The sequence below is a fragment of the Populus alba genome, chromosome 9, assembly GCF_005239225.2.
Source record: "Populus alba chromosome 9, ASM523922v2, whole genome shotgun sequence".
Lineage (NCBI taxonomy): Eukaryota > Viridiplantae > Streptophyta > Magnoliopsida > Malpighiales > Salicaceae > Populus > Populus alba.
In genome coordinates, this window is record NC_133292.1 from 10,478,726 (window position 1) to 10,504,175 (window position 25,450).

Here is a 25,450-nt window from a genome sequence, read left to right on the forward strand (position 1 = left end):
AGTAGCAAATTACGTAGTGTGCTTGTGCAGACAAACTACGTCCGTGGGTAAAGGCTGCACGCAAACTAGCCGAATCAAAACAAAAATCGTGCTGTTTGATTTAACTTCTCCGTTCAGCCATGTCGTATAACCACAAAATAAACATGATACTTTGTGATAAGATTTTCGAATGAGAATTTTCATGACCACCTAAGCCACTACATAATATCTTTGTTTATGTTTTACTTGATTTCATCTTTGCTTATTTAAGATTACAAGTTTATGTAGATTCATGTATTGAAAAATCCTTTGACTTTCATGAACCAGGTGCATGAGGATCAATCATCAACAAAATATATATATACACGAGCACGCAAACACGCATCTTTACATGAATTAGATTTTTGTGAGCAAAATCACTTTAATTATCAGTTTGGTCCAAAAAGATGGGATTCTAAGTACTGTAATAATCCAACTTTGTGACAATCAAATCGACTTGGATTCATGGAATAATTTGAGCACTGATAATTTATCAAATGATAAAGAATGATGTTATTTTTTTTTATTTTATTATTGTGGTAATAGTTTTTTTTTATTATTATTATTTTAGAAATGTATTGATATAATTTTTTTATTTTTTTAAAATTTATTTTTTTAACATCAATACATTAAAAATTTTAAAAAAATATATAAAAACATTAATTTTTAAAAAAAATACTTGTAAAATACAAAAACAAAATTTTTCATTATTAAATAGAAATCTCCTTTTCTGTTCTTTTCATTTTTCAAGACAAACTTGAACTGCTGTTCCTGAAGGCAAGGCAATGATAAATAAGACCACATGCTTGCGTGGACTTCCCCAATGATAATGATTAATAGTACAACCTTAAAAGATTCTGCCTTGGAAAAGGTCCTTGTGCTGTGCTGTGGATGCCCTTTCCATTTATGTCCTTAACAAAAATATATAAAGTATTTTATTGTCAGATCAAGTTTTATTTTTTTTAATTAATATGAATGTTTGGATTTTGTATATAATTAGATTAATTTTATAAATTTTAATAATTATATAAGTTTCCAGTAATTATAATAATTAGAGACCCAAACCTAAAATTACAGAGAAAATAAAGATTTATCCTAAGCTTTTATTATTAGAACTGTATGATTGACAGGTTCCATTTTAACAAATACGTTATTAACCCCTGCATTTTAATGGTGGCCAGGCCCCACATCAATTTTTTTTAATGAAAATAATTCCACATTTCCTTCTTACAAGGATAAAAAATGCACAAGAGATTTGTATGGTTGCAGGACATAATTTATTTATTTTTTAATTTTAAATTATTATTTTTATTTATATTATTTTAATATATTAATGTTAAAAATAAAAATTTTAAATAAATTTTTTTTTAAAAAAAATAGTCTTCTAAAAGTAATTTTAAAGTATTTTTTATTTAAAAATATATTAAAATAATATTTTATTTTATTTTTTAAAATTTATTTTTAATATTACCACGTTAATATAAAATAAATAAATTTCTTTCGAAAATGCAATTATACCTCATTGCCACGAAGTACCTAAGAGATTACTTTATCTCGCTGTTTCTCTGAAAGTTCGTCTGTTCGATACTTCGATTATCCTATAAAACAACCACTAAATAAAGAACACATCTGTCATCACTTTCTCTTACATGCCAGTAATACAATCCCTTTTGTTTTCATCTTCATTTCTCACATAGACACCTACCAATCACACAACTATGGCTCCTCATGGTGAGGGATCAGAGGAAGCCATGGTTGTTCAAGATGAGAATCGCAAACCCATCTCCTCCATCCTTATCGTCATCGGTACTATGCTCTCTTTCTCTGTCTCGTATTTATCTATCTTGGTTTCATTTCATTCCTTTGTTTATGTGTTTTTGTGTGTGTAATAGCTATGCAAACAGAAGCCATGCCTATTGTTAACAAGCTTCAGCTCAAAGAGGACCTTGATTCTGTGTGAGTTGATATTTTTTTTCTTTTTGTTTATATTGTAAATGGATTTGATTGTGGGTTGCTGTGATTGATCGTAAAGATGGTTCTATTCATTTCAATGAGTGACAAAGTTGCGATCTTTTTTTCACTGTTGTCTGTGAATTATGAAATACTTAAAAGATCGTTTTTTATGTTGTTTTATTGTACAAATTTCTTTTTTTTTTTTTTAAGTTTGACTGTTTGTTAAAAGAATCAAGTACAGTCAGTAACGGTGGTATATGATAGATTACCAGATCAAGGAGTATTTTTGTTGAATTTCAATTACTAAAATACTGAAAGTTTTGTCCCTTTTCCTTTTGCTGAGTGATATATGGGTAATTCGTTTTTTATTTTTCTAAATGAGGTGATTCTCTTTAATCTACAGTAAATAACCTTTTCTTTTTTAAATTCTGCGGGGTCATTATTAGAAGGTTTTTATTTTAAGCTTGAACTTACAAGTTTGCTTTCGGACCTTTATTTACTGGAGAAAGATAGATACTGGAAATGACTATTTTTTCATTGTTTGTATGTTGTTACCCCTTACTTCGTGTTTATTCTGATAAAACTGATATCATGGAGATTTATAGGGTATTCAAGTTTGTGAAAATGTGACGTGCTTTTGTTTTCTATTTGATACCATATATTATGTGTTGCTTGGTTGGGCTCAAGTCTTATACGCCAAAAATGATGATGATTCAGGTTTCCAAAAGGGGTGCCTTGGGTCAGATATCATGGCGTTTACAAAGATCTCCATATCAACTTAGTATGGCCTGGAAAGGATTCAACTCTGGGTAACTTATTTAGCTCTTGGGGGTTGTTGTTTTTATTTTCTAATTGTGTTTAAAGCATCAACTATGCCTTACTTGCACGACCACGATACTGGGATAACATGTTTATCAAACATCCATGTTTTGAAAGTTTATATTCAGGCTGTTATGTACTGAATTCCTTAAAACTATAAACTTCCATCTCCATCAAATTCACACATTCCAAGACACACAGTACCAGTTCTTGTATTCACCTGTTCAGGACATGGATATGGGATATGCATTCTATCTAGGTTCCTATTGTCATACAATAACTAATTGGGTGTCAAGGAACAAATGTTCTTTTATCTGTAGCTTCCTATAGCATAATCATTCAAACATGTCTTTTCAGGGGTTGATAGTGTGGGCACAGTTTCTGCATCTCTTGTGACCTATGCCGCTATCCAAGCATTACAGCCAGACTTAATTATTAATGCAGGCACTGCTGGTAGTTTTAAGGTATGCTCTTCCCCTATGTTGTATGAACTGAAGATTTAATTATTTCCAAAATGTTACTGGTCTTCTGGCATTCCATTTTTCATTTAATATTTCACTGTTAAGATTATTTTTTTCTTCCACGTAAGCAAAGTTCATTCTTTTTTTTCTTTTCTTTTTCTTACTGTTTGCTTTTGATATAACACACCAGCTCTGTTTTTTATCTGCCAATGCTAGTATTTGCTACTATTGAAAAGAGTTCACCCTCCTTTTATAAAAGCAGTAAAATACTGACTGCCATTCAAAATACTCATGTGAAACAAAATAATGCATTTTCTTTTAAATTTCTACCAAAAGCTGATTGATGGAAGCTTGCAGGTCAAAGGAGCATCCATCACTGATGTGTTTCTTGCATCTGACGTTGCTTTCCATGACAGAAGAATACCTATTCCTGTAAGTGTTCCTTGCGTTTTCCAAAAAACATTTCTTGCAACTGTCAATGAGGCAAAGGAACCTAAATTTTTGTATTCTGATGGCCAAAACCAAAATTTGGAGGCCATTAACAAAACCTATTGCTCATTTTATTCATAATATCCTATGACCAAAATAAACTACGTATCTCATCAGTGAAACCTGCACTCTGGACATAAAGTTGTGTAGATGCTACTGGTTGCTGGAAGTCCTCATGAGCTTTGGTACTCCAAGTGAAAAAAACTCAAACAAAACTATGAAAGCACATACAAACTCCTAGCAGATGGCTAGGTTGGGTGTGTGGTTTTTAATTCTGCTTCATAAATGATAATTTTCCTTTTTCTGTACTGTATTTTTCAGTATCACTACTGTGCCTAATCCTTTTCTGCCTCTTTTTTTCTTTTTTCTGGTAGGTTTTTGATCTCTATGGAGTTGGCTCAAGGCAGTCCTTCTCAACGCCTAATCTCTTGAAGGAGCTTAACCTAAAGGTGATTTTTATTGAACATTTCCATCCCTTATCTGTATGTGCTGGATGCTTTCTTTTTGCATTAGTTTTCAGCTAGTTAATGCTTTTAGGCTCTTACCATTTATGAGATTGGGTCCAAATAATTCTAAAGGTTCCCAATAATATATAGTCTATTTCTTATGGAGCTATAGTCTTGTTTTTCTGAAAAAAGAAACCATGCTTTTTTGGGATTTGACTGGTGAACTTTACAAATTAGGTTCTTAACCTTTTGAACATGGTTAATGATCCAATATCACCTCATCAATAAACTCTAGGAAGTAGTGTGCACCCGCATATTGCATACTCTGCCAATGATGATGCAGTACTAGTTAACTGATGGCAGTGAATGATTGAAATTCTGTTTGACAGGCATATATAAATAAACTATGCTGAATATTTGCCTACTGCATGATATGGAAACTTTCTGCATTGTTTCATCTGGACACCTCTAATGACCTTCAAAAATTTTAATACACTATGTTGATGTTTCAGGCTGGGAAATTATCTACTGGAGACTCTCTGGATATTTCCCCACAAGAAGAAGCATCAATTGTTGCAAATGATGCTACAGTTAAGGACATGGAGGTAAAGTTGAATTCTTTCCTGATAACATGGGGGCTGAAACATCCCCATCCGGATGAACTGAGTTATGGACTATGAGATTTTTTTTATTAATTGCTTGGTGCATATTTAAGACTTAACCTTCAATGATCAGGTTCTGTTGATATTACTGAACATGTCATTTGCCTTTTTTTCTTTTTTCTTTTTCTTTTTCTTTTTCTTTTTCTTTTTTTTTTTGTCTTGGAGGACAGAAGAAATGGGACTGAAAATGTTGATCCTTCCTGTATTGCTACATGCCAGATGTTTGTCTGCAGGAGCTTCCCCCGCTATGATTCTTGTTAAAATTGGAATGCCTGCCATGCACATGGACTCGTTTCTCTAATAATCTAGTTAGACAGATACAAGGTCTTGGAAATGCTTGTTGCCGTTGCCTTTCATTCTCCAATTAGTCATAAAACATGCACAAGTACCGGACCCCATTTCTATTTAGCAAATGGAGTTTAACCAGATGATGGGAGTGTTAGTGTACAAAAATGCATAACTTACAGGATACATTGAATGCAATTTCCTTCGATAAGTTCTGATGAATCTTCAACAGCAGTGTACTATATACAGCCATACATCATCATATCTTGAACACCTTTATGCATATTAAACTTGAATTTCATTTGTTCTGGAGTAATGTACACCGGGATTTTGCTCTATTGCTCCACAATGGCAATTTTGGGTTCTCTCTGGAACAAGGAATTTCTTGCAATTAGCTTAGCTTATCATCCTTTTAGTGTAGCTCACAACCTTTCTCGCTTTATATGATAGGGAGAATAACACATTAACTGAAAATACCATTCTCATTCCTAAATTTTATATGTTTCTTGGGCTCCTGAATAAGTATTTGATATATTTGGCTTCAGGGAGCTGCTGTTGCTTATGTGGCTGATCTTTTAAAAGTCCCTGCAATATTCATAAAAGCTGTGACTGACATAGTGGATGGTGACAAGCCAACTGCAGAGGAGTTCTTGCAGAATCTGGCTGCAGTGACTGCTGCACTTGACCAGGCAGTCACCCAAGCAGTTGATTTCATTAATGGAAAGTGTCTCTCCGAACTTTGATATGATGTGACCTTCACTGCCTGATTCTTTTGAAGATATATGTGAGGAAGTGTCAGATGAGCCATTGTCCTATGAGATATTCAATATAGGTTTGAAGAAATATGATATTCAGCTTAAAATCGTCATAGTTCATAGTTTGAGTAGGACCAATGCTCTTAGGTCTGGTGATTTGGTTTACATTTCCCACCACTCGACCAAGGTTCACGCATTGGTACCAACAACATGGTATGAGTAGGTATATACTGTTAATCTGCCAAAAAGTTGATATGCTGATTGTTATTTGTTCAACGACACAGTTTGGATTATCTGGTTCTAAGCAAAGTGTGGGTCATTTGGATGATGGTTGTAGCTGGGAAGCTTCTTATAACAGAATAAAGAAGGTATAATCAAGGACTGTTCAGTTAGTTTCTATTGTGGCAGTGAAGTTAGTTTCAGTGAAAGAGATGTCGTGACTGCTTATGTTCAGTTGCATGAACTGGCTTTTGAATTTTTCGATGACAAGCATTGTATATTCTCATTACTATTGATAGACATTTGCACAAATATATTCATGGTTTGGTTTTGTTGTAATAAAAACTTCCGACTTCTATGATTTGAGCAACCTCAGCCTGCAATTCGTGGACTTATCTCTATTTGATGGCCAGCCACCTGCAAACAACATTCTATTAAAACATGTTAACCTTATTGTTGCGGAAACCTTAGTTTCTAGCATAAAAAGGGACGTTCGCCATTATACGTAACGTGCTTTGAACCCGAGTAGTTGGATATCCAAATCGGGTGATCATCGAAGATAAATTATTATCTGGTTTTTAAAGAATGGTCTGAGGGAAGGTTCAAGTTGAACCCTCCATTATTTCAGTAGAGATGCGATTTTTAGATTTCACATTACCCTCTGTTGACTTGCTCCTATTTTCTGTCCACCTTATCTTTTTGGTGCAACAAGAGCTAAACGATGTAATAATAAAAGGCTGGTGCATCGTCTTCTTTTTTTATGCTTATTTTATGCAACGATTCGGGGCTGCATGCTTGGATATAAGTAAGCACAACATCAATGCAGCAAGTTGCAAAGGCAGCTCCAACTATCAACCAAGATCTTTAAACATGATCTGCATGGAAGCCTTGTTTCTCAACTACTGCCTTTACCCTAAATAAAAGAAGGCAGATTTATGTATCACTCTGTATGAATGAAAATACAATTATCCCATCAATCTTATTTTAATATCTTCAACATAAAATGCAGCTGTATATATGAGACGCCTGCCTTTGCTTCAAAGGGAAGTGAGGGGGTCTGTATAACATCTTCTAGCAAGTGTATCGACATTCTTCGAACAGCGAAAACATGGTGTATGAACAGATCGTGCAAGGAGGCTTGACAACAAAGGCCAATCCTGGCAAAGCTACAATTCTGGCTCTTGGCAAGGCATTCCCTCACCAGCTAGTCATGCAAGAGTTTCTGGTTGATGGATATTTCAAAAACACCAATTGTGATGATTTGGAGCTCAAGCAGAAGCTAACTCGACTCTGTAACACTGCTAACTTTTCTTCCGTTTAGTTTTTCACATCCAGTTAACTACTAGTGAATGCATGCATATCCATATCTATTGAATCTATAAATTAGAGATCGTGTGGGGGGTATGACACTCCTTACAATATATTGGTTAATTTATGTGCATCTTCTAACTGAAAAACTCACATTTTCACTTTATGGAAACTTGCAGGCAAAACAACGACTGTGAAAACTAGGTATGTGGTCATGTCAGATGAGATACTAAAGAAATATCCTGAACTTGCCATTGAAGGCCTCCCTACTGTCAAGCAGCGATTAGATATCTGTAACGATGCTGTCACACGGATGGCTATTGATGCTTCACGGGCTTGCATCAAGAAATGGGGCAGACCTGTATCTGATATAACTCACTTGGTCTATGTCTCATCGAGTGAAGCTAGGCTACCAGGAGGCGACCTTTACCTAGCAGGAGGTCTTGGGCTCAGCCCTGAAACACAGCGGGTTATGCTATACTTTGCAGGTTGCTCTGGAGGTGTCGCTGGCCTTCGCGTTGCCAAGGATATTGCTGAGAACAATCCTGGAAGTAGAGTTTTACTGGCTACTTCTGAAACTACTATTATCGGGTTCAAACCACCAAGTGCAGATAGACCGTATGATCTAGTCGGGGTCGCACTCTTTGGGGATGGTGCTGGAGCTATGATAGTAGGCACAGATCCAACTCCGGTCACCGAAAGCCCTCTCTTTGAGCTTCATACAGCAATCCAGAATTTCTTGCCAAACACTGAAAAGACTATTGATGGGAGGCTAACAGAGGAGGGTATCAGCTTCAAGCTATCAAGGGAGCTTCCTCAAATAATTGAAGATAACATCGAGGGATTCTGTCACAAGTTGATAGGAGACGCCGGACTGACCGACAAGGATTACAACAAGATGTTTTGGGCAGTCCATCCAGGCGGGCCCGCAATCTTGAATCGGATGGAAAAGAGATTTGATTTGCTGCCTGACAAACTAAATGCTAGTAGAACAGCTCTAATGGACTTCGGCAATGCTAGCAGCAACACCATTGTGTATGTGCTGGAGTACATGATAGAAGAATGCAGGAAGATGAAGGCAGGCTCTGAAAATTGTGATTGGGGCCTGATACTGGCTTTCGGACCTGGAATTACCTTCGAGGGTATTCTTGCAAGAAACCTAGCCATGTAATATATGATATGATGGTGCCATGAGTATTATAATAACTTGGTTCTCCTACAGCTAGTGGCATTTTCTTGGCCAAAAACCTCCTTTATGTAACTTAACAGCCGCATCAATTCGTTTTTAACTATTTATCAAAATCTCCCCTAAGCCTACTCAAGACATGCTCTTATATCAGTTTTGATGGGTATCAGAAGTTAGCACCTCATAAAGGTAACTAGATTTGCATCAACTCTCACAGCATGAACAGAAGAGAATATTTGCGTCGAAAAATTAATTAACCATCCATTAAATTATATTTTAAGTGCAAATATCCAACCAAAGTTTCTGCATCCCCGGCTTTACAAGTGAACCCACTTTTCTCCAGTCATGATTTGATAAAGAAATTTAATCGTGTGGAGAACAAAACAGATATGTTGCCGGTGGCAACGTTGCTCTTCGACCACACCATAAAAGAACTTCAGTCACACCACTCCAGAGGGGAGGCGGAGAACAAGCTGCCCTCCAAATACACTGCAAGAAAATTACAATCAGATATCTTGCAAAAAAAATTGTACCTTGATGTTTCAGATGCTCTTCTGGTAAAAGAATGAAATTCAAACATTAGCAAACCTTTTGACATAATAATAACAGAAATCTGCTAAGATGAAAGTCTGGACGATTTCTGAGATAAGAACCATAGAAGGCCATAATCCATACCCCAAGGCCACCAACAAGTGTCCACGAGTATCTAAAACCTGTTTAAAAGAAACAAGACTTTAATGGTAATTGCAACTCTAATCAGTTTATATTTTGATGGAAAATTTTGTTTCATCCAAGATTAAGAGGAAACAATATGAAGTACTTCTTTTTAGACAAAAAAAGAAGTGCACTTGACACATAAATTTTGTAAAATGACTCCTACAAAAACTGTGCTAGCATCAGGTTGGCATGTTTAATAGTAAATGGGATGAAGAAAGAGAATCTCTGCCCATTCCAGTATCATTGATAACCACTATTCAATCCTATTCAGTAAATTGATTATTTTATCACAATAAACAATATGTGGTTTTGTAAAGTCTGTCTAAGACAGCAATGTTCCGCATTCTGATTGCATACTCAAAACAAACTTCTTGAGACACCGAAATCACTTCATGATGTGGCTAGCTATCTGAAAGCATCAATAGCATCTAAAAGCAGCAATAAAAGCAGAGAGATACCAAACACAAACACACTGGCAGAGCACCAAACGAGTCAGAAATTTTCAAGAACACCTAATCTGATAAATTTAGGCTCCCTGGTTCAAAACATTTTCGTATGTTCCCTTTGGAACACATTCTAAAACCAGCTACATGAAGATTCAGATCTGCAAGAACAAACCTGGAGAACCCAATGGGCACAGCTCAAGAACCTTGCAACACCCAATGCAAATACATAATGAGCAGTGAATGGCTCAACAATCTGAAAGTAGAGGGAAAAAAAGACATGAGTTGCAACTTTCATTTTGAAAACCTGCTAAACTAATACTTTTTACATAATGAAATCAAAGCACCAAACCTTGGTGTTTTGCATGACCCGCAACTGAGGAAGCACAGAAACAGCTTCCAGGTATACACAGAATGCCCAGAGGATCCGGTTCAGTAGGTTATGAGCTGTTGACGGATGAATAAGCAAAGCCAAAACAGCACAGGGTGCCGCCTGCATCCAATTCAAAAGAAGGGTATGAGTTAAAGGTATTGCATGAGTTAAAGGTCTAATCATTAACAAGTAATAAATATTCATAATCATTCCAGAGAAAGAAAGAAAGAAAGAGAAGCATGAAAGAAAGAATTTGAACTTGAATGTGAGAAAATCTAAGCAGCAACCTTAGTTGCATCCACAAGTTTGTGAGAGTATCATAAGGAGTATGCCATTGTCATGGAGTAAGCAATTAGAAAAGAACAAGAACAAAGAAGTATAAAGGAGACATTACAACTAAATAGTGAATATTGAAGGGAAAAAAAATTAAAGAAGAGAAAAACATTATACTAATTCAACTTTCTAAATATAAGTATATAAGTGAAGGGATGTACAAAAAAGATAGCTCAAGGATGCCTAAAAAATCATCAATCAAAAGGTACAGTAAAAAAAGAAAAAAGAATTGACTGCTACAAACATATTCTCGGTAACATTAACACCTAAGCTCGGCTTGTGAACAAAGTGGTATTCATTCCCAGGTGAAAGAAGCACTAAACTTGCCAGAAATGCCTTTATTTTACATTTAAACTTACATTAATACAAACAAATGCAACTGTAACAGGAAAAATTAAATAGTCTTTCCTATTGAGTAACCAGAAATATACCTGTTAACAAAACAATGTGGAGTTAATCAAATACTCACCACATAATATAATGCAAAGTTGTCTTTGTCCTCCATGTAGCTCGACTTCAGATTAAAACGGATCATATAAATAACCCACAGGGTTGTTGCCAACGTAGCTAAATCCAGTATGGTATGTATATCATATTCCATTACGAAGCTGCAGTACAACCTTACAGCTAAGAACATGGCTGTCAGCTCCTGAGTTTTCAGAGACAATCCTGAAAAACATTAAAATAATGTTAAAAGACAAAACTTTGCATCCAAAAACTAAAGATATAACCACAAAATAATTGAACCACAACAAGTTCCAAAATTTCGTAGAAAAATCCAAGCTTTCTTTCTAATTACATTAGTTCCCATCAAACAAACAAATTTATCAGTTATACAACAAAAAAAAAAATTCCAAAACTTTATTTCAAAAGCTAAAGATAAAACCACAAAATCATTGAAACACAACAAAAGAAAACCCAACATTTTGCGCACCAAATCTCTCTGATTCCATCAATTCCAAACAAAATTTTATCAAAACAACAAAAATGATCAACCAATTCAATTCCGAATAAACAAAAAATACATAACAACTCGTTGATCAACAAAAAAAATTACTGAAATTTACCACAAGAATCCTACATTTCCCTCTAATTCAACCAATTCCCAATAAACAATCAATTCATTAATTAGAAAAAAAAAATTTAAAAATAAACACTAAATCAGTGACGCACAATAGAAAAAATCCAAAATTCAACAAAAAATCAAATCCTTCTCTCTGATGAATAACTCCCATCAAACAAAAAAATCAAAACCCTAGAGATTTGGGATCCCGTTTAATTACCAGCACAAGTTTTCTCTTTCATTAACTTATAAATAAGCAAAGAGATTCCAATGGAGTGAACAGCCTCAGCAGCCACAAAGAGGTTATCGTGATCGTGTACGATGAATCTGAGGAGCACCAGCGCTGACATTCCAGCCACCACCGCCAAAAATGCCTTGACCTTCGGAGGCTGCCGTCGCACCCACGTCGTAACCACATGGATCGGTCTCCTCGGTGGCCTCATCGTGGAATTCGATATGATTTTCCTGAGAAAGTGATGGAAATTGAGGGGAAATTAGGACGATAGATTGAAAAAGGGAGGGGATTTTTTTATTGGGCTTTCACGGAATTATTTTCTTTCCTGTTATCTTTTGCTTAATTGTAATTTTTGTCTGAAAAGAAAGTAAAAGTCAGCAGAGTCACTTTAGTTTCAAATAATTGATTAATTCAACCCATACATTTTAGTTTTATTCAAATTATATCCTTTGATTCTATTTTAAGGTAACATGTACTAACCTTCTTATTTAATCGATTCAAGCAAAAATAAATTTTAAACTAAAATCTCGATTACTCACCACCCCAAATTTTCAAGATTTCCTGAATCAATCTTGTTAGAAGTCTTGTGATTCTAACCATTTAAATTATTATTTTCACATACAAAATCTGCAACATTTTAACAATATTTTTTATTTCCAATTACCATGAATTTGAAGTTCCAAACACATACCAAAGTTTTAAGATGTTTAAATTTTATGATCTTGAGTTTTAAATAATATTTGACAATGAAATGATTTCAGATGTGGGGTAGATGATTTTGGAGCCAGATAATGGCACAAGGCAGAATCAAGACTCTGGAAAAATCAAAATACGAACATGAACTGTAGGCAGGAAGCTACAAAGACGAGGTTAACATCTGAAAAAGACCGAGGGGTGTCTGTAGATAAGCTAGACAAGTTACATCAGAAGGTCCATGAATTTGATCTTCTAATGGGAGGCTTCATTTGTTTGTCTTCCTCGAGTGCCACCGTACCCAAATGAGAAGGGTCTTCCAGCATCATTTTTGCAACCAAGTAACCAGCAATGGACCAGGTTTGGAATTTACGAGCCTGTTTCCCAACGAAACGACCAAGTTTCCCATCATAATATTCCGGCCAGTTGTCTTTTATCAATCTTGTCTCGGCGAGCTCGATAGCACGTCTTGCGATTTGGGGGCGGCCAGTCTTGATGCATGCCGCGGTGAGAAGCCACAAGAGCACTGCATCCATTGCAACAGCCAAAATGTCTTAAAGATGATCTCAGCAGGGAAATACAGAAAGGTTACATCAGAGAGCTCAACATGGTTGACAGAGTAAAATAATGAAGATTTTAGGCAGGTATACGAGTGGCGTGAACAGTATTTAATAGCGTAGGTACAAAATATAACTGTTGTTTCAATCGAAGGCCAAAATTCATGAAAGAATTTGCATAAAAATAGTTTAAGCTCTCTGATCAATGACTTGATGCATGAGTGGGATCAGATTCTCCAACAAAAAATGGGGTGCTTACAAGGCCTTTTTTTCTCTGATAAGAACAAGAGACTCTGGATCGATGTGGTGGGGATTAACATTCAGCGTTTTAAAGGGGATAAAAATCATGTAAATCCTGATTCAATAAAAATTCAAGCAACGGCGTGGCATAGCAACGAAGTTAATCATTTTGGGCCTCATTTTATCAAATGCATTATGCAGACCAGATCTGCAATCAACCAAAAAACCATGGCAGATGTAGTTGCTTTATGAATTTGTTAACCTAAGGAAAATGTAGTGCAGTAGCATACCTGGCCAGGATCCTCCATTGTGGTAACTCCATCTAGTGTTTTTTGGATCACATCCTGTAACAATCCGCCATTCATGGCTCTCTATTGCTGGATAGATTACCTTGAGTGGCATTTCTCCGACCAATTCCTCCCACCGTGATTCTATAAGATCCATTATTGCGGTGGATTGTTCAGGGGTTGCCAAGGATGACAGAATTGCAATACAATTACCCAAGCAAAACCAACGGAAGTCCATTCTTGCAGGACTAACATTCCCGATAAAGTAACCACCACGGACTGGCATAAAATCAAAAATCCATTCTGGAAGAGAATCAGGTATTACATTAAACTTGTTAACAGCAGTATGAGAATATTCCTCTGTTTTATAGCGATATATATCATTAAGCTGTTTCAGGTCAATCCAATAATAACTCCTCATGTGAAAACTTAACGCGTGAAGGCGTTTTGTAATCCGTTCTACAAACTCATTCCCCTCCTCATCTTGCTTCAGTAAAAGCAAAGCACATCTTAAAGCCATGAAGAAGAGTGCTTGAATTTCAATGGGATACCCATAAACACCCTGAAAGATGCATAGCCAAAGACAATACATGATTTGAACTTGAAAAATAAGCAAAGGATGAACATAGCAACAAAAACTCATTTGTAATTAACCAATGAAACTCACCATTCTGCGATCAACCATGCAGCATCCATCGGCGCAAAGAAGAGTCGGGAATGTGTCAAACCCCTCTGAAAGACATAAACTCAAAATTAGGCGCATGCCCTTCTGACATTCTGGCTTTTCAGCCAATGATGTGTCGCCTGTGGACTTGGTGTATGCTCGGAGTAAGAAAATCCACCAAAACCCAGAATCAACAGGAGCCACTCTTCCTATTGCACTCTCACCAAAATCTGCCATCAAAGTCTCATTGTGCGTGACAGGATCGTGGAGTACTTTAAAACTTGCAGGCATTACCCCTTCTCCAAGCTGGAATCTGTCAATCTTTTTCTCCCATGATTGAAGGCGAAGAGTCTTCAAGATGAAATTCTTGACTATTTCAGGTTCCCCGTTCATCAGAAAAGCCAATGCACTTGGGACAAAATCTCTTACAAACACCTATGAAAATAAAGAAACCAAATTAATGTACAAACTCTAAAAGATTCCAAGACGCCGATTAAAAATGAAAGACTGTCATTCTCATGCGATAATATCAGATACATACATGCAAAAAACATGGAGTGGTAGAAAGGTTGACTTTGGAACACGAATCATAATCTCATTATAGACACAAAGATAATCAAAAGGCAGAACGAAAAGGAAATAAATATCCCCTGAATGCAGCTGCAAACAAATCAAGTGAACGGTCAAGCAAAAATGGCAGCCATCCAACTTGCAACAAAATGATTCAATCTGCAGATAGTTAATACCCTAATAAACAAAATATCTTATCATATAAAACAAGGTAGTAAAAATCACGGGGTCTTCACCTGATCATAATTCACCTGTTCCTCAGAATTATCCAGTGCTGCTATGGTTCCAACAGGTTCACCACGAAAATAAACCAATGATCTCCTCAAATCCTCCCAAGCTTCAGCCACAGTTGGATGTGTCTCAACCCCAAATTGTGATAATGGAGTATTAAACCCTGACCTTCTACCGGGAGAAGGCAAAAAATTAAGGTGGTCAATTAACCTAAAATTATTCTCAACTCTTGACGAGGGACGAGGAGAAGGAATTGGCAACCCAGTAGACAATTCGCTTAGGGACCTTTCATCGCATGATCTTTGCCTATCCATATTCAAAGGCCTTGGCGGCCTATCAAAAATCCTTGAGAAATCAATTTCTTCAATTTCAGCCATATCACAAGGGGTATCAGCATTTCTCAAGCTTCCTTTTAGAGACACATCTACATTAATACTAGACATTTGTCGGATGTTTTGCCAATGACAAAACACACAACTTTGAGTGCAACACCTTGTACAAACAACCTGCAATTGAATTCACCAGAAACAACCAAACTCAATGCATGTAAGAGAAAAACTTGTAATAACCGAGACGGGTTTTTCACTCTCTCCTTGAAAAACGAAAAACAAAGATTCAAGACTCAACCTTTCTGATCAGTTTTGACAAGTTTTCTCGTCAACCAAACAGAAAGTCTTAACTTTCACACACCAAGCCCTCAAAGTTTCAAACTTTTTATTAAAAAAAAACAAACAGCTACAACAAACCAAGTTATTTGCCGAACAAAAATAAGACCAGCTCCAAAGACAGCTTCAATGACCCAAAAAAAGGGAAACAAGCAGAGAGCAAGAGAGAGAAAAGAAGACGAACGGGCTTGCTTTGGAGAGGGTGACGAATGAACAGAACCGAAAACCTTTTGTATCAAGTGGGCCCAAAATGCAAAATGCGATACTATATTGGTAGAGCATGACAGACAGGTGAGGCTGCATGCATGTACGGACGGTTCGTGGGTCCACGTGGGATTCAAAACTCGATACTTGTATATGGAGAAGACAAACCTCAAATTTAGTTCCTAAACTATTGCTCAATTATCAATTAAGTCCTCACACTGAAACTCACCTTGTATTAGAAATTCTTAAATTAGTCCCCATTCAAATCTGTTAAGCAAGTTTCGGCCTAAAGTGCATACCTTGTGCTAGTGCTATAAAATCCGCTCTGCCTAGATGGTTAGTCTATTGAACTAACACCCTGGTTGCTTGATCAGGCTGATGGATGGACCAAGTTTTAATATACTGTTTAATTTAAATATCAAAAGGATGTTGTCTCGACGATGATTTAGCATCATAGAAGAGGATTTAATTAAGAAATTCGGTCAGTAGAAACTTTATTGGGAACATGTTTAACTTAAGATCTGACAGCAGAACCGATAGACATTCTGGGGACTAGTTTAGGGCATCCTTATAACGAGTGTGTGAAGGTGCACGAGCTTTGGAACTTGAGCCATGAAAGTAAAAAAAATGAAATGGACACCAGTCCGTGACGTAATAATGCAAAGGGATCTCCTCTTTCTCTACAGTGTGGAAAGATGTCCTTTTTAGCAGGTCGACAGTCTTCGTCATATCCAATAAGAGTTGGCATTGGTAGTTGGTTTTTTTTGCACCCATTATGAGTTGGGATCGCCATGGCATTTACTGTTCCCAAGTTGGCATGAACAATAGGAGAAGCAATGAAATGATGTCTGTTACTCTGTTACCCATCACTAGGGAAATGGTTATAAATAGGATATATGAAATGGTTATATATAGTATATATATATATATCGTAGTCATTGAAATTTGACAAAAACCTAGATATTTGACGACACGAAAACACCTTAAAAAGAAAAGGAAAGGGAAGGAAATACAATAACTACCAAAAAAAAATTTACATGAAAGTAAAAATAGATTAGTAAAGATTATTGCATGTTACATAACGATAATCATTCACAAAATTTCACAGATGAGTACAGAGAAGCACAGATAACAAGAAAGATATGTTATATTTATAAATAAATATTAAAAAGTATAGCATTAACTAGTCATCCTAATTTTTACTTTTTAAAGATTATCAGTTTGAATCTCACAAATCTCAGGGTTACTTGGAGACTTATATAATTATTAATTTTAGTGTTCATGGAAATTAATCAAGGTATACGCAAGCTAGCTCGAATACTATATTAATAATAAAAAAAAAGTTAATTTGAAATCATAAAAAAAAAAAAAAAAAAACTAGCCTTCTTACTAAATAAATATAAAAAATTGTATAAATGATTGAATTACATTTCTAACATGCATATTAATGTATAGGACTAAACAAAATTTAAAAATAATACTTATTTATTGAAATACTTTAAAATTAATAAAATTTTATTCTTTGTTCTTAAATTTTATTACTTATTACTTGGTGTAAAAAGATTTTCTTAAATAAATTTATTATGATTTCAACAACAATATCTTGTTTAGATGCACTGTTAAATAAGATTCAATAAAATAAAAAAATAAAAGCTACACAAGACACTTGTTTATAGAACTTGAGATCCAAAATATGTATTGCAATCTATGAATCTTTATAATTCATGAATGTTCATTAATTATGATAAATGTTCATAATTTATGAATATTCATGAATGTTTATAATTCATGAATTATTCATAACTACATTCATTCCCGCACACATAATTAATATATTGATCCATGTACTGAGACATGTGGAGACTATAAGAAATTATCAATAAAACACAGATTTAAAGGCAAATATTTTTCATTAATCAAATCTAGGCTCATGCTCCAATCTACATAACTATTTTGAGTTTGAGATTTTTGTTATCCAAATACAATTCTTTAACCAGAGGCATATCATCCACTAGTGGAAAGACTATAATTCTTGGCTGAGGAGGTTGATTAGCATGAAATTCTCACTCAAGCAAACTAAGCTAGAGAGTAAAATATAGATTTTATGTGCGTTACAAATCAAAATATTCCTGAGAACTTGGAAGGTCAGGGAAATTAGGATCTCGCGGCCTCCATAGGCCTCCCTTAACTTTTAGACCAACCTCTGCCTTTCTGCGAATTGAATAACGACGATGCGCAAGAGGGAAGCTTGCTTGGCCCATCAACTTTCGACGAGCCTTCTCACATAAAGAGATTTATCGATAATCGATAATTGCTTGGCCCGTCAACTTATAAGTGTTTTATCAGTCCCCAAAAAAATAAAGAACCTACCCCTTAAAGAAATTATTTTAGTTCTTTTTTATTTTTATGTTTATGATGTATTAAATTTTCATTTCTCTTTCTCTTTCTCTTTCTCTTTCTCTTTCTCTATATCAAGGCCTGACGAAGTATTTATTTATTGGAAATTTAAAATTTAGAAGTGAAAAAAAAAAAATTAGGAGTACTCCCTCAGACACCGGTTACGGACCCAGTAATTTAAATGCAGAAAAAAGAAAATCACTTTTCAGTTCTTCTGTACAGATTACAGAGCCTCTTTCGCCGGAGTTGAATGGCTACGTTCAATATAAATTGGAAGTCAGGCCTCTATTTTTGGATGTTTACTGCACAATGAAATCTATCAATAATCTACTAGCCTGCTTTTTGCGTGAAAAGCTATACATAAAAACATATATCTGAAGGAGCTTGGCCTTAATTTCTTGAAGAAGGCTTACAATGCTATCTTGTCATTTGCCACCAATTAACTTTATTAACTAGAGACCTTAACTTTGATGGTGGTGATGATGCTGAGCTAAATTATGATAGAATAGGATTCAGAAAAATTTCTTTACCACACGCATCATATGCAAAAGCAGTTGAAACGTTGTTGTGCTCACATGAGTTTAAACTAGCCATCCGTAAAAATATATGCTCCATACCAGAAGAGCAGGCGAGCCAATGTATTCGGAAGTTAACAGTAGATCTATCAGAATCTATGGAATGGATGAAGAGTACTTGCTCATTGGTTGACGGGGAAGTGTTTGGTGAATCAAGTGTGAATTGCAGTATGCATGGTTTTGATTTGCAAGTGGAACTTTTCGAAAGAGGATTGTCTGAAATATATGTACTGGTGCTAGATTCACTGAATGTCACAGTCGGGAACAGCAGCGTTGTTGGGCGAACTATAAAGGACTTGATGGCTGTAATCCGTCCTTACATTAGCATTCTGGTTGGACCGGAGCCAGAGAGTGTCAATGAGTTCATCTCTTCTGTGACAGGAAGAGCTTCTGATGTCAGGCTTGCTGGAAACACAGCTGATATGCTGAAATCCACCCACTGGGTCCTTGTGTTCTTTTCTCGCATGTACATGTCCTGCAGAAGCTTATACAGGCAAGCAATCACCCTTGTGTCTCCAGATGTATTAAGAAAGATGTCAACGGTAATGAGAGACCCATTCACAGCATACTCTGCGAGGGATTGGATGGGGAAAACTGGTTGGACAGATGGGGGCTATTTTTCTTGGATTGTCCTCTAATTTAAATTAGGAGTACATTCTGTTTCTTCCATTTATCTTCAGGGAAGCATGGCAGATTGCTGTCCTCTAATTTATGTATTTCATACTATGGCTCTTCAGAGGCTAGTTGATTTGAACAGGCAGATAAAAGCTTTAGAGTATATGCAGCAAAGCAATGATAATTTTGTCCGATTCAAGTTGCTTGATGATGCTGGCTCATCACTGTACCGCGAAAGGAGCAGAGAGTGGAACAAACACATTAACGCTGTGAAGCAGGAGGCAACAGATCTTACTGGGTTCATGATGAGTTACCTCTCATTATTGATTAACGAACAACTTCCAGTCTACTCTTCCAATGCTAGAACTTGTCTAGATAACTGCAACCAAGCTATGCATGAAAGTGATAAATGGGTTTTGGATGTCTGTTCCGTGATTGAGAAGTCATGGCCTGCTGCAATTTGGTGGATTATTTTCCGAAATATCGATATATGGTCCATTCATGCTAGTAAGAAGAAGTCGAAGATGTTCCTCAATCATGCAACCCTTACTTCTCTTCCATCTATAACAAAAGGCTGTATAGAGGTGGAAAGGCACCATACAAGTGAAGCTGGTATACTGAATACAATTTCTGCTCATTAAATCTCAGCAGAACTTCTGTCCGAATCTCCTGTATGAACATAAAGTAAGGGGCAATTTTACATGCAACCCCCCCGTTCTCATGTGAATGCACACATCATAATACAAACATTCAGTTCTGAAGCCAATTGTTGTTTTTCATAGTGTTGAAACTGCCTCTTCTCCTAGTTTGTTCGCAGGTATTGGAGAAATCAGTCCTACCACTATTTGGGGACATCGAACTGAATGCGTCACCTAAATGGCAAGAGGATTTAAGTGCACTTGAAAACTCAAGTGTTGTTTCAGGCAGAAAATCATCTACATGTGATGAGATTGCAGTGGGGAAATCGATTTCCCATTTATTGTCTGAGATGCCTGCAGATATTTCCAGAGAATTGGCCATCATGAAATTTACAGCCTGTCAAAGTTTGCTTAGGCTTTTGTGTTGGATGCCAAAAGGATATATCAATTCAAGATCATTCTCACTTTATGTCACTTGCACACTCAACCATGAAAGGTAAGATTATGCCCCTCGTCATTTCCAAACCATTATGCTTCAACGTGTCTTTTTTTCATGTTTGCTTCGATTTAGCATACGCAGATTGTTTATGTAGGTTTTCCGCATGATAGCACAGTAGATGAATAAAAAACATTTTCGTTATTGTCCTGCACATTGCACATGTTAAAATTGTGATGTCCACTAGTTTGGAGTAAAGTAAGCAGTATCCAAAAATAAAATAAAACCCTTAGGCCCTCACTAACCCTCCATTCCCCTCTCCGTATCCTTGGAAGTATATGTAATGGTATGCGCTTGCAGCAATTAGTCTTACTTTCGCTTGAAGTTTCTGTTGATACATATACTATGTATCATGCAACATATGCTGAAGTTTCACCCATCTGCTGTCTACATATAGGCGAAACCCCCCCCCCCCCCACACACACACACCATCTCTGTGTCCTTGATTATATGATATAATATGTGATTGCAGTAATTAGTTTGAAGTTTCTGTTGATACATGTGTACTTAGTATGATGTAACATATGCTTAAGTTCCACCCAGGTGTGATATCTACATTTCAGGTTTGTGATTGGCCACTTGTTAGAATGCGGGGACTCGTTCTTCTCACGTAAACAGTATGAGCTTTTAAGGTTGCTGGTGACCTGCCGGAAGGCCCTGAAATACTTAATTATGGCGTACTGTGAGGAGAAGATTGCTCAATCCTCACTCATTCCTATTCTGTCTGAGGATGTACGTTCTGTATTATGGCTTTTCAAATCAATGTCTGTGGTGTTTAGGCTTCAAGAGACACTGTCAGAAGATAATGCTTGTGAAGTTACAGATATGATCTTCTCGTTGATGGATCAAACATCATATGTGTTCCTAACTCAAAGCAAATATCAATGTACTTGTGCAGTTGATTCCATAATCGCTGAGAAAACTTGCACAGAGCTACCCAATTCTGATGTTGCTCAGGAACAGAGCAGCGTGAACAAATCTAATCCATGTTTGGATACCTCCAATGACTTTGAAAGCTGGAAAAGTGTCATCATTATCGCTGAAAGTTTGGAGGAACAGACACAAGACTTGATTATTTCTTTGAAAGATGCTCTTTTTAAGAACGCGGGAGATGAAATTGATGCTGTTGATTGGAACAAATTATTTTCGATAGTTTCTTGCTTTTGTGGATTCATGTGGGGCCTAGCATCTGCGTTGGACCACACAAATGCAACAGATAGTGATTATAAGGTGAAGCTGTTGAGATAGAAATCTGAACCCATCTCAAAAATTAGTCATTGTATAAATGTGTTCGCTGATTTTATTTGTTTTTCCTTCCACATGCTGTTTGTTGAGGATGATCACCAACCTGAACATTTATATGATGCTCGAAATTCTGTAAAGTCTAATGATAGCAGCATTGTACTGGGTTCAGGTGACTCCTGGAAAGCTACTGTGGATAAACATAGTTCACAGCCGGATAATTGTTCCACTATTGCCAGCGTTCTAAGTAAGCTTGACTCATATGAATGTCAACCATTAAATAAGGATTGGTTGCAAAGTTTTCTAAAAGGTAATCTTCCTAAGGCGGCAGTATTAATCAGGCAGCTATTAATTGCTGTTTCAGCTATTCTGAGGCTCAATTTACAGACTAAGTGTACTCTCTTTTTGTCTAGCATGGTGCCAAGTTTTACTGGCATGCTCAAGTCTTGCTCTTGAAGTTAGCAGATGGCACTGAGGTGCCAAAACCATTCTCTTTTGTTTGGTTAGATGGTGTTCTGAAGTATCTGCAAGAGTTAGGGAGTCATTTTCCCATAACGAATCCTACCTTGACTAGAAAAGCATATGCAAAGCTACTAGTGTCACTCTTGAAGGCTTTAGGAAAATGCATATCTTTACAGGGGAAAGAAGCTCCTCTGGCTTCTCGCGATGAACAGTCAAGCACTAAGACACTCCACAGTCATATAGGATCAGCATCTCTTTCTTATCCATACCATTTAGATGAATTTAAAGCTAGGTTAAGGATGTATTCCAAAGTATGATAAGAACACCATCATAGTTGCATCTTTTGTCTGCAATACAAGCTATATAGAGAGAGCACTGGTTGGAGTCCATGAAGGCTGCCCAATAGTTTATGAGATTAATACTGGGAATGTAGATGGTGGTAAGGTATCTTCAACTGTTGCAGCGGCATTGACTGCTTGGATCTGGTTCTGGAACATGTTTCAGGTAATACTCTGATTTCCTGACTGCTGTATATTGAGTAATGATTTTTTCTTTTTTTCTTTTTAGTAAGTCAAACCCGATTCTCCCTGCTTGCTAAACAGGCCATCTACCATTCTGCTAACGGGGATTGGCACATTGCATAATGATGTCCAAAATTTTTTCTCTTGTAATTGCAGATTGTTATACTAACCATCTACTTGCTATACATGTCATAAACGTTTAAATGTTGTTAAAAGGAACTTTCATAGTTCAGTGGCTGCTTTGTTCAACATAATTCTACATGTGGAAAGTCCATTAATTTTCTATGGGATAGCAATGGGCAGTGATAGGGATAAAGGACCAGATCCAGGAGCGGTCATTCTTGTCTGTGTTGAGGTACTAACTAGAGTTTCTGGAAAACGTGCTGTATTTCAAATGGATTCCTGGCATGTGGCAGTCTTTACGTATACCAGCGGCACTTTTTCAAGATTTTTATCAACTGAGAATTTCTGAAGATCCAGCTTTATCTAATTCCTAGTTCTCGGACAACCAAGATCATAATCCTGTGGCAGGCATGAATTCCTTTGTTGCAGATCAACAATTCTCTGTGGAGTTATACACTGTATGCTGCCGATTATTATACACGATGACGTTTAGCTCAATCTCTGAAGAACCTGATTACTATGTTTGTAAATGTTGCAGATACATCTGCTATCATCAGGCCAGACTCGACATGCATATATATACTCATAAAAAAGAAGTAAAAATGACAGTATTCGCATATCCTACTTTGATAGTTAGTGTTTGGTTTTTTTTCTTCTTCCTGACACCTAAACACATGCTAAAACACCCAATTGTAGACAGTGCTTTGGTTCAGAATGTGTCTCTATGCTACGTTATAGTTGTCTCTGCTCGATCATACAATCCGCATATATTATCCTTTTTGGTATTGTTTTATCTCAAGTTAATTGTTACATGTAATCATGTTGATAATTTTTGCAATCCAGTGAGTCGGAACGGTGCATTGCTTTACTTCAAGAATCTGAGCGTGTTCTTCTTCGCTGTTTGGAGATGGTGGGTGTTGATTTATCAGTCTTATTCTTCGAGGGGAGTTCAAGAGGGGGTAAAATGTGCTTGTTCCCCCCAGAGGATCGATCTATGAGGAGGTGTTTGATGATATCTTCAGCTTGCAAGATGCAGTGAACGTATAGCTTGTGTTGTTTGGGCAGGTGTTAGATGCCATATTAGATATTTTATGTCTCTTGAAAATCTGCTTATCATCTTCATTCTATTCTAAATAAAAGGAGCAAATTGATTTGAATTAAATTTAAAAATAACATAATTTATCTTGGGTTTTTTTATTTATTTATTGTTCATTATTATATTTTTAATCTTATTATTTAATTAATCCGATGTAATGAATTTAGTTAAGTTAATTATTCAAGTTTTAATTTTTTTTTTTTTAAAATATGTTAATCTGAGCTATAAAAAAAATTTAAAACTTGAATAATTAACTTGAATAATAACACATGTCATTATACTATATTTGCTTGAGTTATTTTTTTTTAAAAAAAAATTATTTTAATTTTTTAATATTTAGTTGATTTGAATTGAGTTCTCAATTTATTTTTATTTGAATTCTATACCCAATCAAAAAGATTAAATATAATTAACTCTAATTAATCTAATATTAAAATTTATTTTTAAAAAAATATTATTTAATATATTATCATTTTAATATTTTAAAAAAAAATCATTCGGTCTAGCTTTTGACTTTCTAAGTTTTATATTTTTTTATAAAATTATATGTATAAAAAAATCTTATTTGCAGCGTAAGACGATTAAAAAAAAAACTAGTGAATTTCTTGAAATGCATTTTAGTTGGATCACCATGCCTAGTGGATGAGTAGCGTGTCATTTGTTAAGAGGGCTTTAATGTTATTTCTCAAAGAGGGTGCATTATGCTTTATGCTTTTATGATATTTCTACTGCCGACATGAATTGAATACGCGGTAATTTTAAAAAAATATCTTTTTGAAAATATATTAAAGTAATTTAAAAATCTTAAAAAATATATATTTAAAAAAAAACACAAAAATAAAAACAAGAGGTAACACACACTAGACTTTTTAAAATAAAGTCTGAATAGACGAATATAAAATCAGCACCACATGATCATTTAACCAATTGTCAAATCCATCAAATCAGCACACATCAGCGGCTCAGAAAGTTCCTATACAACAATCAGACAGTTTCTTTGCTATAAAAACAACTTTTGCGAACATATCCATACCAGGGAAAAGAAAGCAGCGATGTACGACAACAGGAGAAGAAGTGACATCATCCATGATGCTTTCACTCTAAATCCTCTACCATATCCAGTTCTCTTCATCTTTGCAGTGATATCATTCTTTTTCTGGATATCTTGGTACTTGCATCATGAAGACATTGTGGAGACTGCTGAGAAAGAAGTGAGTTGGCTCATCGTGGTTGTACCGTTAGTGCTAATAGCCATAGTTCGGTGGCTCATGACACCGTGGGACAGGAGCCGGAGAGCACACCAGCAGCCATCAGAAGGGAGCTCTCCATGGGGTGTGGCTGCTTTCATTGTATTGCTTCTTGTTTTGGTGCGGTTTCAATCTACCTTTCTTGATAGCTGGCTTGGTTGA

The 25,450-nt window shown here is 35.9% G+C and overlaps 5 protein-coding genes across 10 annotated transcripts; 3 read left to right on the top strand and 2 right to left on the bottom strand.

Moving 5' to 3' along the window:
• Nucleotides 1-1,533: 1,533 nt before the first annotated feature.
• Nucleotides 1,534-6,468, top strand: LOC118058772 (5'-methylthioadenosine nucleosidase). Of its 5 annotated transcripts, XR_004689231.2 has the most exons (9): nucleotides 1,535-1,824; nucleotides 1,911-1,974; nucleotides 2,689-2,780; nucleotides 3,148-3,254; nucleotides 3,609-3,683; nucleotides 4,115-4,189; nucleotides 4,699-4,791; nucleotides 5,068-5,172; nucleotides 5,679-5,818. XR_004689231.2 is itself a non-coding variant. In XM_035071526.2 (8 exons), the coding sequence occupies exons 1-8, from the start codon at nucleotides 1,737-1,739 to the stop codon at nucleotides 5,031-5,033; spliced, it is 609 nt and encodes a 202-aa protein (XP_034927417.1). In that variant the 5' UTR covers nucleotides 1,535-1,736; the 3' UTR covers nucleotides 5,034-5,152. The 5 variants fall into 5 exon arrangements, 4 of the variants coding, with proteins under 4 accessions (XP_073267384.1, XP_034927417.1, XP_073267385.1 ...); XM_035071526.2 differs by lacking the exon at nucleotides 5,679-5,818 and having other exon boundaries at nucleotides 5,019-5,152; XM_073411284.1 differs by lacking the exons at nucleotides 5,068-5,172; nucleotides 5,679-5,818 and adding an exon at nucleotides 5,022-5,048.
• A 140-nt stretch (nucleotides 6,469-6,608) lies between these two features.
• LOC118058769 (type III polyketide synthase B) lies at nucleotides 6,609-8,700 on the top strand. 2 transcript variants are annotated; one of them, XM_035071521.2, is made up of 2 exons: nucleotides 6,609-7,399; nucleotides 7,595-8,700. In XM_035071521.2, exons 1-2 carry the CDS (start codon nucleotides 7,216-7,218, stop codon nucleotides 8,584-8,586), a joined length of 1,176 nt encoding a protein of 391 aa, XP_034927412.1. In that variant the 5' UTR covers nucleotides 6,609-7,215; the 3' UTR covers nucleotides 8,587-8,700. The 2 variants fall into 2 exon arrangements, with proteins under 2 accessions (XP_034927412.1, XP_034927413.1); XM_035071522.2 differs by having other exon boundaries at nucleotides 7,258-7,441.
• Nucleotides 8,701-8,836: 136 nt separating this feature from the next.
• Nucleotides 8,837-12,112, bottom strand: LOC118058770 (uncharacterized). The gene is made up of 6 exons (XM_035071523.2): nucleotides 11,751-12,112; nucleotides 10,937-11,136; nucleotides 10,114-10,254; nucleotides 9,937-10,017; nucleotides 9,190-9,314; nucleotides 8,837-9,090 (listed from the first exon to the last, which is right to left on the bottom strand). Exons 1-6 carry the CDS (start codon nucleotides 11,971-11,973, stop codon nucleotides 9,042-9,044), a joined length of 819 nt encoding a protein of 272 aa, XP_034927414.1. The 5' UTR covers nucleotides 11,974-12,112; the 3' UTR covers nucleotides 8,837-9,041.
• Nucleotides 12,113-12,447: 335 nt separating this feature from the next.
• LOC118058773 (probable alkaline/neutral invertase B) lies at nucleotides 12,448-15,881 on the bottom strand. Its single transcript, XM_035071527.2, has 4 exons — nucleotides 15,013-15,881; nucleotides 14,210-14,641; nucleotides 13,546-14,104; nucleotides 12,448-12,984 (listed from the first exon to the last, which is right to left on the bottom strand). The coding sequence occupies exons 1-4, from the start codon at nucleotides 15,448-15,450 to the stop codon at nucleotides 12,689-12,691; spliced, it is 1,725 nt and encodes a 574-aa protein (XP_034927418.1). The 5' UTR covers nucleotides 15,451-15,881; the 3' UTR covers nucleotides 12,448-12,688.
• A 3,065-nt stretch (nucleotides 15,882-18,946) lies between these two features.
• LOC118059033 (uncharacterized) lies at nucleotides 18,947-25,450 on the top strand. Its single transcript, XM_073411457.1, has 13 exons — nucleotides 18,947-19,390; nucleotides 19,529-20,047; nucleotides 20,281-20,597; nucleotides 21,161-21,827; nucleotides 21,933-22,079; nucleotides 22,253-22,593; nucleotides 22,661-22,805; nucleotides 22,904-22,932; nucleotides 23,039-23,177; nucleotides 23,320-23,403; nucleotides 23,484-23,502; nucleotides 23,789-23,855; nucleotides 25,078-25,450. Exons 1-13 carry the CDS (start codon nucleotides 18,947-18,949, stop codon nucleotides 25,448-25,450), a joined length of 3,291 nt encoding a protein of 1,096 aa, XP_073267558.1.